Source organism: Hyla sarda, chromosome 8, assembly GCF_029499605.1.
Source record: "Hyla sarda isolate aHylSar1 chromosome 8, aHylSar1.hap1, whole genome shotgun sequence".
In the NCBI taxonomy this organism is placed as follows: domain Eukaryota; kingdom Metazoa; phylum Chordata; class Amphibia; order Anura; family Hylidae; genus Hyla; species Hyla sarda.
The window spans coordinates 18,582,273-18,595,891 of NC_079196.1; the positions used below are offsets into that span (position 1 = coordinate 18,582,273).

Genomic DNA, 13,619 nt, shown 5'->3' on the forward strand with positions numbered 1-13,619 from the left:
TGTCCACCGGAGTACCCCTTTAACAGGGAATCAGTGTATGGTGTGTTCTGTCCGCCATTCTCTATACTGCAGCCCTGTTTGTTTTCATATTGATGAGCGGAAGTAAAGTTTGATTATATATTTAAAATACGACATAAGATTATGGCTTTACATCAGTGTTTCCCAACCAGGGTGCCTCCAGCTGTGGCCAAACTACAACTCCCAGCATGCCCGGACAGCCTTTGGCTGTCCGGGCATGCTGGGAGTTGTAGTTTGGCCACAGCTGGAGGCACCCTGGTTGGGAAACACTGCTTTACATGTTTATAAGCAGAGTTTATAACAAACATTAAATGATTTGAAAGGTTATATAAAAGTTGACACATCCTTTGTGGTTAACATACAACAGGCAAATATTAGAACGACAGGAATAAAACAAGATTAAAGAAGCACCCCAGGAATTATTTTTATTCTTTTTTTTTATTTTTTATTTTGCTTATATAGTGCAACAAAGGTTATTATTAGAGACTAATGTAGAGGTTCTTGTGTATGCCTTATGCTTACCTGTTTTAGCTGATGTGGCAGGCATGGGGTTTCAGCCATATTGATTGCAATTCAAAACGATAAAATGATTTCCTAATGCTGCCCTCATTTCTGGCTTTGCAGAGAGAGGGTGCGGAGTTTGATCGTCTGGCCAGACTGCAGCAGCCTTGACTGCTGAGATTCATAAGTGGGTTGTGTTCAGTTCACATCCTGTGCAGTTTTAACATGTTTTCCAGGAAGCAAAAGTGATTTCACCAATAATCACAATTGAGGTGTTTTATGAAGATACAAAGTCGTCACATGTTGCATTGTAACAGCATTTTGGTCGTGTTTTTACTGTGAATTTCCTAAGTCGCTGTAAAAATTGTATCTACTATATATTCTGATCCCATAGAGATAGCAGCAGTATACAGAGAGAGCTGGGAGGGGAGGTATATAAATTCTATATATATATCTTGATCACATAGAGATAGCAGCAGCAGTATACAGATAGAGCGGGGGGGGGGAGGTGTATAACTACTCTATATCCTGATCCCATAGAGATAGCAGCAGTATACAGATAGAGCTGGAGGGGAGGTGTATTAATTCTATGTATCCTGATCCCATAGAGATAGCAGCAGTATACAGATAGAGCTGGAGGGGAGGTGTATAACTACTATATATCCTGATCCCATAGAGATAGCAGCAGTATACAGATATAGAGCTGGAGGGGAGGTGTATTAATTCTATATATCCTGATCCCATAGAGATAGCAGCAGTATACAAATAGAGCTGGGAGGGGAGGTATATAAATTCTTTATATATCTTGATCACATAGAGATAGCAGCAGCAGTATACAGATAGAGCAGGGGGGGAGGTGTATAACTACTCTATAGCCTGATCACATAGAGATAGCAGCAGTATACAGATAGAGCTGGAGGGGAGGTGAATAACTACTCTATATCCTGATTCCATAGAGATAGCAGCAGTATACATATAGAACTGGAGGGGAAATGTATAAATAGTAGTTCTACACCTCCCCTCCAGCTCTATCTGTATACTGCTGCTGCTATCTCAATAGGATCAGGAAATATAGTAGTTCTACACCTCTCCTCCAGCTCTATCTGTATACTGCTGCTGCTATCTCAATAGGATCAGGAAATATAGTAGTTCTACACCTCTCCTCCAGCTCTATCTGTATACTGCTGCTGCTATCTCAATAGGATCAGGAAATATAGTAGTTCTACACCTCTCCTACAGCTCTATCTGTATACTGCTGCTGCTATCTCAATAGGATCAGGAAATATAGTAGTTTTATGCCTCTCCTCCAGCTCTATCTGTATACTGCTGCTGCTATCTCAATAGGATCAGGAAATATAGTAGTTATACACCTCTCCTCCAGCTCTATCTGTATACTGCTGCTGCTATCTCAATAGGATCAGGAAATATAGTAGTTTTATGCCTCTCCTCCAGCTCTATCTGTATACTGCTGCTGCTATCTCTATAGGATCAGGATATAGATGAGTTATACCCCTCCCCTCCATCTCTAACTGTATACTGCTGCTATCTCTATAGGATCAGGATATTTAGTAGTTATACATGCCCCCCAGCTCTGTCTGTATACTGCTGCTGCTATCTCTATAGGATCAGGATATTTAGTAGTTATACATACCCCCCCAGCTCTGTCTGTATACTGCTGCTGCTATCTCTATAGGATCAGGATATTTAGTAGTTATATTCCTTGCCTCCGACTCTATCTGTATACTGCTGCTGTCTCTACGGGATCAGGATATATAGTAGATATCCTGATCCCATAGAGATAGCAGCAGCAGTATACAGATTGAGCTAGAGGGGAGGTGTATAACTACTATATATCCTGATACCATAGAGATAGCAGCAGTATACAGATAGAGCTGGAAAGGATGGGTCTGGTAGCGAGCAGGAGAGATCTCATAAGTGACGATGATGTCATCCTGTAGTTCACAGGAAGTCAGCTGACCCTGGACTAAACACTGTGATTTTCTGTGGGTCAGGCTGGTGATCACATGACCCAGTTACAGTGATAAACTGTAAGGATGCAGCTGTGCTGGAAAATAACTAGTAGGACTAGTGAGTTTGTGTGCATGATATGTGCAAAAAAATAAAAATAAATAAATAATAATCCGGAGTGCTTCTTTAAATACAACGCACGGTAACAGTGTTAGGCAAACAACAGTATCAAGGAGCAGAAGCCAAGAGCAGGACATGCACATTTATCAGCAGCAAATGAGAGATCGGTGGATAAAGAGGCAAAAATATCTCATATCAAAGCAGATTACATTATAATAGACATCAAATCATTACATTTAGAGATGAGCAAACTTACAGTAAATTCGATTCGTCACGAACTTCTCGGCTCGGCAGTTGATGACTTTTCCTGCATAAATTAGTTCAGCTTTCAGGTGCTCCCGTGGGCTGGAAAAGGTGGATACAGTCCTAGGAAAGAGTCTCCTAGGACTGTATCCACCTTTTCCAGCCCACGGGAGCACCTGAAAGCTGAACTAATTTATGCAGGAAAAGTCATCAACTGCCGAGCCGAGAAGTTCGTGACGAATCGAATTTACTGTAAGTTCGCTCATCTCTAATTACATTACAACAGTGTTTCCCCTCCAGGGTGCCTCCAGCTGTTGCAAAACTACAACTCCCAGCATGCCCGGACAGCCAAAGGCTGTCCGGGCATGCTGGGAGTTGTAGTTTTGCAACAGCTGGAGGCACCCTGGAGGGGAAACACTGCATTACAATTATATTGTGTAGTCAAATTAAAGCAAATAATCACGTTATGGAAACAAATAGTTAAAAAAAGAGCACATTATCTGGTTGGGGCCCCCCTTTATATTCATAACATTCAGTTTCACAGACCTGCATAGTACGTGCGCAGTTTTATTCCCACCACCATATTACTAGCGATGTACCGTAGGGGTTCGCGGCGTCCGATGCAGATCTCGTTCAGCAGCGCCAATCTGAGCCATTTGCTACTACACAATGGACACCAGCGGAGACCCGCAGACACCACCCTACAGTTTTGTCCGTTTTTTTTACCCAAAACCGTAGTCTACCACGTTTTTTTAGGTCCGCGTGAAAAATCGTATGCGTTGACTTAACATTGTAAACCGTATGTCAAACGCATCGTCCGGTTTAGTCCGTTTTGCATCTTATACAGTTTGGTCCATTTTTTTTACCCGTACCCATAACCGTAGTCTACCACGTTTTTTGGTCCGGGTGAAAAAAACTTATTAAACCGTATACGTTTTTTTTTTTTTTTAACATGGGAGTCAATGGGAACCGTACAGAACCGTATGTGCGTACGGTTCCATCCGCTTTTCATCATATGGTTTATGACTTTGCACAGGTTTTTTTTCTTGGAATTTCAATCAAACAAGTGAAACTTTATTCAAAATGGAGTGAAAAGTTAAAAACGTATACGGTTTTTTCTTTAAAAAAAAAAAAAAACACGGATGAAACCGGACATCATTTTTCAAACCGTATTCGGCTTCAAATTTGTACACACGTTTTGACACAGTTTAGTCAGGTTTTTGAAGAATCCGTTTTTTCATCAATTAATTCTTCCGGCCGCAGTCCTATGTGTGCAGTGAGTTTTGGAGGCGGAGCTGCGCGTCACAGTCACGCCAGCACACGGCTCCGCCTCTAAAACTCACTAAACGCATAGGGCTGCCACCGGAAAGATCTGTGTGTATAGTGAGCGAGGGATACGCAGTGTATTTCCCGCTGCTGCCACAAATTTTGATAAAAAACGGTATGCATTGACTTAACATAGTAAACCGCATGTCAAACGCATCGTCCGGTTTAGTCCGTTTTGCATCTTATACAGTTTTGTCCGTTTTTTTTACCCGTACCCATAACTGTAGTGTATCATGTTTTTTGGTCCGGGTGAAAAACCGTATTAAACCGTATACGTTTTTTTTTTTTTTTTTTTTTTTAACATGGGAGTCAATGGGAACCGTACAGAACCGTATGTGTGTACGGTTCCATACGGTTTTTGACTTTGCTCAGTTTTTTTTTTCATGGGATTTCAATCAAACAAGTGAAACTTTATTCAAAATGGAGTGAAAAGTTAAAAACGTATATGTTTTTTTCTTAAAAAACGGATGCAACCGGACATCATTTTTCAAACCGAATACGGTTTTTAACTGTATACGGGTTGAAATTTGTACACACGTTTTGATACAGTTTAGTCAGGTTTTGAGGAATCCGTTTTTCATCAAAAACCTGATACAGGAACTGTATTGCACAAACGTGTTATGAACGCAGCCTAAGGCTAGGTTCACACTACGTTTTGTAACTACGGTTCCCGTATACGGCTGGGAAGAGGGGGGAGGGGCTTAATCGCGGCGCCCGCACTCAGCCGTATAGGGAAACCGTATTTAATGCATGTCTATGAGCCGACCGGAGTGAACCGCAGCCTCCGGTCAGCTGCTTTTTCGGTCGTATGCGGTTTCCCGACCGTATGCAAAAACGCGGTCGACCACGTTTTTGCCTGCGGTCGGGAAACCGCATACAGCCGAAAAAGCAGCCGACCGGAGGCTGCGGTTCACTCCGGTCGGCTCATAGACATGCATTAAATACGGTTCCCGAATACGGCTGAGTGCGGGCGCCGCGATTAAGCCCCGCCCCCCTCTTCCCAGCCGTATACGGGAACCGTAGTTACAAACCGTAGTGTGAACCCAGCCTTACAGGGAATCAGTGCATGGTGTGTTCTGTCCACCATTCTTTATACTGCAGCCCTGTTTATTCCCACCACCATATTACTAGCGATGTACTGCAGGGTTCGCGGCCTCCGATGCAAATCTCGTTCAACAGCGCCAAATTGAGCCATCTGCTGCTACTCAACAGGCACCAGCGGAGCCCCACAGACCCCACTGACTTTAATAGGGGTCCATCGTTTTGTTTTGGTTGGTGTCTGTCAATTCATTGAATTTTAACCAGAAAAAAAAAAAACTCAATAAGGGGAAGATTACTCAAAACCTGTCCAGAGGAAAAGTTGCCCAGTTGCCCATAGCAACCAATCAGATCGCTGCTTTCATTTTGCAGAGGCCTTGTTAAAAATGAAAGTAGTGATCTGATTGGTTGCTATGGGCAACCGGGCAACTTTTCCTCAGGACAGGTTTTGATAAATCTCCCCCAACATTTTTTTGGTTTGCGCCATTATTTAAAATGAATCTGCAACAGAGGCCACGAACCAGGATGTAAACCTAACTTTATTCTCATTTTGCAGATACCCTCGATTATATGCTATGTTTACCCAGCGTTTTTCCTGGTGTATTTCTGCTATGAAAAATAATGGCGATTTTAATTTTTCTCAGTACTTTTGCCTGTTTTACTTTTAATTTATTGCTTTAAATTTAATTGAGACGCATACGTGAACGATCAAAAAAAAGCCGTCATATTTAAAAAAAAAAAAAAAGTCCCTGAATATAAATAAAACTTATTTTTATGGAAGTAAAAACGTAAACATTTTTTTTTTTATATACTGTGTGCAGCCACTTTCCCATAGACTTACATACAGCATCGGACCCAAATTTTAGAGATTCATAAAAAAAAAAAATATATATATTTTTTATAAATACATAGGAAAATACACCGTGTGAACATAACTTTACAATCTTTCTCATCTCTGACATGTTTGCGCATCCTAAGAAGCCCAGTCCACCCAACAGGGGGCACCAGAGTCACCCGAGTCACCTGACCCAACCACAACCAATCATGGGTTAAAGGGGTTCTCCGCCCTTAGACACCTTATCTCCTTAACTATAAAAACGGAAAAAAAAATTTATATACGTATTTAAAAATATTTTAATTTAAAATACATAGGAAAATACACCGTGTGAACATAGCCTTACAATCTTTCTTATTTCTGAAAAAAGAAGCCCAGTCCACCTAACAGGGGGCACCGGAGTCACCCGAGTTACCTGACCCAACCACAGCCAATCACGGTTAAAGGGGCACTCCGCCCCCAAACACCTTATCCCCTATCCAAACGATAGGGGATAAGATGTCTGATCGCTTGGGTCCTGCAGCTGGGACCCCTGGGATCTCTGTGCAGCACCCGGCGTTCATTCAGAATGCTCGGTGCAGGTTGTGACATCACGGGCCACGCCCCCTCAGGACATCACAGCACATCCCCTCAATGCAAGTCTATGGGCCCATAGACTTGTATTGAGGGGGCGGGGTGTCACTACATTAGGGGGCGTGGCGTGATGTCAAAAAACCCCGCCACCCAATCCAAGCGTTCGTAACAAAATGTTCTGAATGTTGGGGCAGTGAAGTACCCCTTTAAGCTACTCATGTCCAGTCTTCTTATACTTCCTGTTTCCTGAATGGGCGGCACCAACAACAAGTCTGTACAGCAAGTAAAGGCATTCTACTGTACGGCAGACAGAATGTTCTATGCCCTCTACTGGGTTGTACCCAGACATAAGGACAAGTACTAACAAACTAAACTATGACAATCTGGGGAAGGGGTGGTCAAAAAGAGAAATAATCATATTCTATGGAAAGATGTGAGACACCAACAAGCCATGTATATGCTATGGAGTACTCCGGTGGAAAATATTTTTTTTAAATTAACTGGTGCCAGTAAGTTAAACAGATTTGAAAATTACTTCTATTAAAAAATCTTTATCCTTCCAGTACTTATTAGCAGCTGTATGCTAAAATGATAAATGAGAAATGAAAATGAGAAAATTCTTTTCTTTTTGAATTTCTTTTTTGTCTTGTCCACAGTGCTCTCTGCTGACACCTGATGCCCGTATCAGGATCTGTCCAGAGCAGGAGAAAATCCCCATAGCAAACCTATGCTGCTCTGGACAGTTCCTGATACGGACAGAGGTGTCAGCAGAGAGACAAGACAAAAAAGAAATTCAAAAATAATAGAATTTTCTATGTAGCATACAGCTGCTAATAAGTACTGAAAGGTTTAAGATTTTTAAATGGAAGTGATTTACAAATCTGTTTAACTTTCTGGCACCAGTTCATTTATAAAAAAAAAAAAAAAGTTTTCCACCGGAGTGCCCCTTTAAGTTGTCCAAAATTATTTAGCAAGCAACGGTGTGCGCCCCATACATGAACCATGCCATCAAATCATAGGCCCGATGAACATTACAATCCATCATACAATGGTATATCATGGCTTCTGTGGGCCACATTCTACATCCATGCCTTTGTTAGTTGCACTCCTGGTAGTATTGCTGAGCATAGCGTATTGCCCGTACCCCTCTACCCAGCTGGAGGGTACGCATGCAGCCGTTGGCCCTTGGTGGCGGTGCCATGCAGAAACCAGGGAAAGGCTTAGCTTAAGGCAACATGCAGTCTATTCCTATGCAGAGACGAGATAGTGGCAGGAAGGGACTGTATCTTTTTCCACAACCCGGGCGCTCCGCAAACCCAAGACGTCATACTTATTTTCCTAGGAATAAGTATGATTCAGATCAAAGAGCTCAGTACAGATTCAACGGGAGAAAAGTGGTGGAAAAATAGTCCATATCCGCAGACCTTTGTACTGGAAAATCAGATCTGTAGCTGAAAAGTCAATGCTTGTCATAATTGCAAAAGAAATCCCCCAAAAAAGTATCTTATAATTAGCAATAATTAAAAAATATATAAATAAATAAATAGAAAAATTATTAAATACATAGAAAATAAATAAACAAAAATAAATTATTAAATATATATATATATATATATATATATATATATATATACATATATATATATATATATATATATATATATATATATATATAATTAGGAGCAATTCAACTCTAGGTACTGTATATTTATATATTGATGTAAAAACAACAAATAAAACAAATAAGACCCCATCACTATTGTAAAGGTTCCATATATGGCGGCACTCTGGGATTCTTCTCTTTTTTTTCTTTTTGTACCGCCCTGTGTTGCAGATCATGTGCTGTCATAGTACGAGTAGAATTGCTCTTTAGTGATTTTGGATAAGCAGCACTTTGCAAGCATATAAAGATTTTTATGTGTTTTTTCTTATGTCCCCATATAGCTCTCACTATATTTCGGGTCTTTGGTAATCACATGATCAGTCACAAGGACACAAGATGGTCATCAAATGTTATGGAAAAGCAGAAGCAGCAAAAAGACGCTTCAGCTTACAGACCGCCAGGCTCCGTTTCTACTATAAAAAGGACCCAACTGTCCATCTAAACGAGGGGCTGTCAACAAAGGTTAAAGGGGTACTCCGCCCCTAGACATCTTATTCCCTATCCTTTGGATAGGGGATAAGAGGTCTAGGGGCGAAGTACCCCTTTAAAGCGATTGGCTGTGTCCATTTCTACACAATAAGCTGAGCTGCATTTTATCAATTCTTTTTGCTATCCCAAGATGTATCCACCTCCCCTTCTCAATTACTAGAAGGAAGAAATAAAAAAAAGTAAAATAATATTATAATAATAAAACAAAAAAACTAAACTTAAAAAATATAATAAAAATAGAAGTAGTAATAATAAAAAAATAACAAAAATAAAATCAGCTAAAACATAATTAAAAAAACAAATAACCTAAACATAACAAAAATAATTAATAAGAAAAACAAAATAAAAATAATTAATAAGAAAAAATATAGAGCTAAAAGAATTATGAAAAATAAAAATAAAATGTAATGAAAATAGTGAAAATTATAAAATAAGCTAAAAATTAAAAAAAATTAAAAATGTAAAATAACTAAAAAACTGAAAAATAATAAAAACAGAAGTAGCAATAATAAAAAAATAGAAATACAAACTAATAAGCTAAATAATGAAGAAAAAAAAAAGCAAAACATCAAAAAAACTAAAAATAACTAAAAAGAAAAATGAAATGCAATCAAAATAGAAGTAAAATGTAATCAAAATATAAAATATCTACAAAGAAAAGTAAAATGTAATAAAAATTTAAGTAAATAAGTTGTAAAAACAAAAAGAAACAAAAAAATTAAATAAACTGTAATAAAAAATAGAAATAAAAACAAAACAAAATTTTCTTAAAAAAGGAAAACAAAATGTCATAAAATGGTAATAAAAATAATAAATACCGGTAACTAAAAATAATTTTTTTTTAAATAAATGTAGAAATAAAAATAACGATAAAATAATTATGGAAATAAAACTTAACAGCACAAATAAAATGTAATAAAATTAAGAATTTCTGGCCTCTAAGCTTCATGAATCTAGGACAGCGCCTATTTTGCCTATATCACGCAACTCCCATCATTTCAGTCCCATATTGAAGTACACAAATGTCACCAAAACTGCAGAGAAATGCCCCCTTATATGCAAATCTGCAGAAGCCCCGCCTCTTCATTGTGCCTTGTTTACATGACAGTCCAGTGATTGTTAAAATGAACACTAGGTAAGTACTTATAGAACAGTAATACATACATTTTTAATTATATATATATATGTCTATTTTTTATGCAACTGATATATTATAAATATTTGTCATATAAACCTGTAGAAGAATCAATGCTTTCTTACCTCTTACTTCTACCTTGGCCTCACATTGCTTTGTTCCATATTCGTTTATTGCTTTGCAGATATAGAATCCGGAATCTCTTTTCTCGGACCCTGAAATATGAAGTAAAGAGAAGCCGCCCTCCTCCTCCGTCATGTGATACTTCCCGCCGGGTTTCACCTGCTGTTTGTTCTTCAGCCTGTCCAGGATGGAGAGAAAAAACTTGCAGTAAATTGAACATATATAGATCATTAAACATAAATTCTTTGACAGTTTCTCCCAACCAGGGTGCCTCCAGCTGTTGCAAAACTACAACTTCCAGCATGCCCGGACAGCTGACTGACAAGTAAGCTCCACATTGGGTGTTTTTTGGTGAATATCAACCATCTGCACCAGGCGCACACAGACCCACAGACAGGAGAAAACAAAAGTTAGTAAATGACCCCCTTTTATCTTAAAGGGGTACTCCCGTGGAAACTTTTTTTTTTTTTTTTAAATCAACTGGTGCCAGAAAGTTAAACAGATTTGTAAATTACTTCTATTAAAAAATCTTAATCCTTCCAGTACTTTTTATGGGCTGTATATTACAGAGGAAATGCTTTTCTTTTTGGATTTCTCTGATATCATGACCACATTGTTCTCTACTGACCTCTGCTGTCCATTTTAGGAACTGTCCAGAGCAGCATATGTTTGCTATGGGGATTTTCTCCTGCACTGGACAGTTCCAAAAATGGACAGCAGAGGTCAGCAGAGAGCACTGTGGTCATGACATCAGAGAAATCCAAAAAAGAAAAGCATTTCTTCTGTAGTATACAGCCCCTAAAAATTACTGGAAGTATTAAGATTTTTTAATAGAAGTAATTTACAAATCTGTTTAACTTTCTGGCACCAGTTGATTAAAAAAAAAAAAAAAAGTTTTCCATGGGAGTACCCCTTTAATGTTTTTTTTTTTTTTTTTGCAGGTGGCCACTGTGATGAAAAGCACAGAAATGGCATAGAGCAGTGGTCTCCAACCTACGGACTTCCAGATGTTGCAAAACTACAACTCCCAGCATGCCCGGACAGCCAATGGCTGTTACTTGTAGCTGTAGACTGGACTTGAGGCTCCTATGACTCTGGACTCTCTAGGACTCGACTTGACCTCAGCAAAGACTTGTAAGGAAAGAGAGAGAAGCTCCACCCAGGACTTATATGGGGGAGATCAGCAGGGAGCCCATAGGTCACCCCTGGGATCACCTGGTCACTGGTACCTCCTAGGTAACAATCACATGACAAGTCACATGGTAAACAGTCTTAAAGTGACAACGCTTTCTGAACACATTACATAGTATACTACATTAGAAACATATTTACATCGGGAGGACAGATGCAAGGGGGCCCAGGGGACACTGTAGGGGGGCTGACAGGACAGCAAGGGTACGGGGTAACACCTCTGTGGTGTGCCACAGGGGTGCGAAGTGAGGTGTATGGGGCAGATGTTGTAGCCCAGGGGCAGGTGTTGTTAACCACTTTGTGTTTGTGACGCCAGGGCATGGTTTTAACCGATAACCACCTGAACGGTAGCACCGCTAGTCCTAGTTAAGCAGGGCAAATAAGAGTCCAAGGCCAGGTCAGGGTTAACGGTAGCTTTACTGAGGTAGACAGATAGGTGACCAGTAACACGAGGGACCTCACAGCTTGCTGGGACTTGTAGTGACTTTGACAGACTTTAGGACAGCCACGCTGACTATAAAAGACTTGAGTTGACTGAAGATAGTGACAGCAAACAAAGATGACTTGACTTACTGACTTGTGGCTGTAATTTAGGTTTGAGGCCTCCAGATGTGCTGGACACTGGCGCTGAGACATCTGGACTGGACTTGACCTCAGCAGAGAGTGCGGTGGAAGAGCAAAAAAGAGAGATTGCAGCTCCTCCCTTCCTTATAAAGGGGGGGGGGGGGGGGGCTGAGCAAGGAGCTCATAGGCTAGCTGCAGGTCATCTGGTCACCTGGTGCTCTCTTGGTAACAAAACATATGACTTAAACATATGACAACCATTATCATGTGACTAATAACCATGTGACCATATGAAAGGTCCTTTACACATAATATACAACTATACAGACTATATGGGGTACAGTGCAGGTGAGCCCTGGGGACGTGCAGGGACTCAAGCTGATAGGACTGTGAGATGCATATCCCGTACCGGGCCACCAGGAATACAAAGCGCAACTATGTCCCGTTACCCTATGTGGACTCACCTTATAGTATTGTGGTATGAGAAACAACACCGTTCAGCACTTTATGTCACTAGTAGTGACCATCAATGACGGGGTGCAGCCCAGCGGTCAACTGTTGTGCTGATATCCAGGGCCGGTGTACGTAGACTCAAAGGTGTCTCCTCCAACAGCAGTGGAGGAAAAAAGATGCTCGAATGGCACTCTCTTGCCATGGGAGAGCGCCATTAGAGCATCTTTTTTTTCCCCACTGCTGTTGGAGGAAACCTTTCAATTTAAAGGGGTACACCACTGGAAAAAAAATTATTTAAATCAACTGTTAAGTTAAAGTTAAGCATATTTGTAAATTACTTCTATTAACAAATCTTAATCCTTCCAGTACTTATCAGCTGCTGTATGATCCACAGGAAGTTCTTTTCTTTTTGAATTTCCTTTCTGTCTGACCACAGTGCTCTCTGCTGACACCTCTGCCCAGATCAGGAACTGTCCAGAGCAGGAGAGGTTTGCTATGGGGATTTGCTTCTACTCTGGACAGTTCCTAAAATGGACAGAGGTGTCAGCAGAGAGCACTGTGGTCGGACTGAAAGGAAATTCAAAAAGAAAAGAACTGCCTGTGGATCATACAGCAGTTGAGAAGTCTTTTTTTAATAGAAGTAACTTACAAATCTGTATAACTTTCTGGCACCAGCTGATTTAAAAAAATGTTTTCCAGTGGAGTACCCCTTTAATAAGGCCTATGAAAAAAAGCAATCTGATTGGTTGCTATAGGCAACTGCATAGCATGTGCGAAGAGAACATAATGTAAACAGTGCTATAGCTGAGCTCCTATAATACCTACTGCTGCTCCTTCTATGGGAAGAACAGGATCTGGTGTGCGCACTACATCTCCCATAATGCAGCACAGCGGAGCATGCTTTGTAGAGCAGAAAATGAATCGGCGGAAAACCCATACAGTGATCCCTCCACTTACAATGGCCTCAACATACAATAGTTTCAACATACAATCTTTTTTTCTGGACCATTGTAACTTGAAACCAGACTCAACATACAATGTACAGATAGTCCAGATCTGTCTCACCTGTCACAACTGTAGGAACTGACCAATCAGAATGGGCATTCACTGGTAAATCACCTGTACTGAGGTGCAAGCACTGACTGGCTGTCTGGTAGCGCCCCCTACAGTACAGGAAGGAACTACAAGTTCTGTACTACTCCTTACCTGTATTACTGAAGTGTATGCACTGACTGGCTGTCTGGTAGCGCCCCCTACAGTACAGGGAGGAACTACAAGTTCTGTACTACTCTTTACCTGTGCCAGGGTTAGCTGCTCCTTTGGACACCAAGAAAGGGTGGCTCCATTTGGGACACTGTGTACTGTATAGGGCCCTGAAG

The 13,619-nt window shown here is 40.4% G+C and overlaps 1 protein-coding gene across 2 annotated transcripts in view; it reads right to left on the minus strand.

The window, feature by feature from the left end:
* Positions 1-13,619, minus strand: part of SPEG (striated muscle enriched protein kinase) — a 374,397-nt gene that overhangs the window by 144,016 nt on the left and 216,762 nt on the right. For both annotated transcript variants that reach the window (XM_056537025.1, XM_056537027.1), the window contains one exon: positions 10,035-10,210. In XM_056537025.1, coding sequence (XP_056393000.1) covers positions 10,035-10,210 — 176 coding nt within the window. The remainder of the gene's footprint in view (positions 1-10,034; positions 10,211-13,619) is intronic.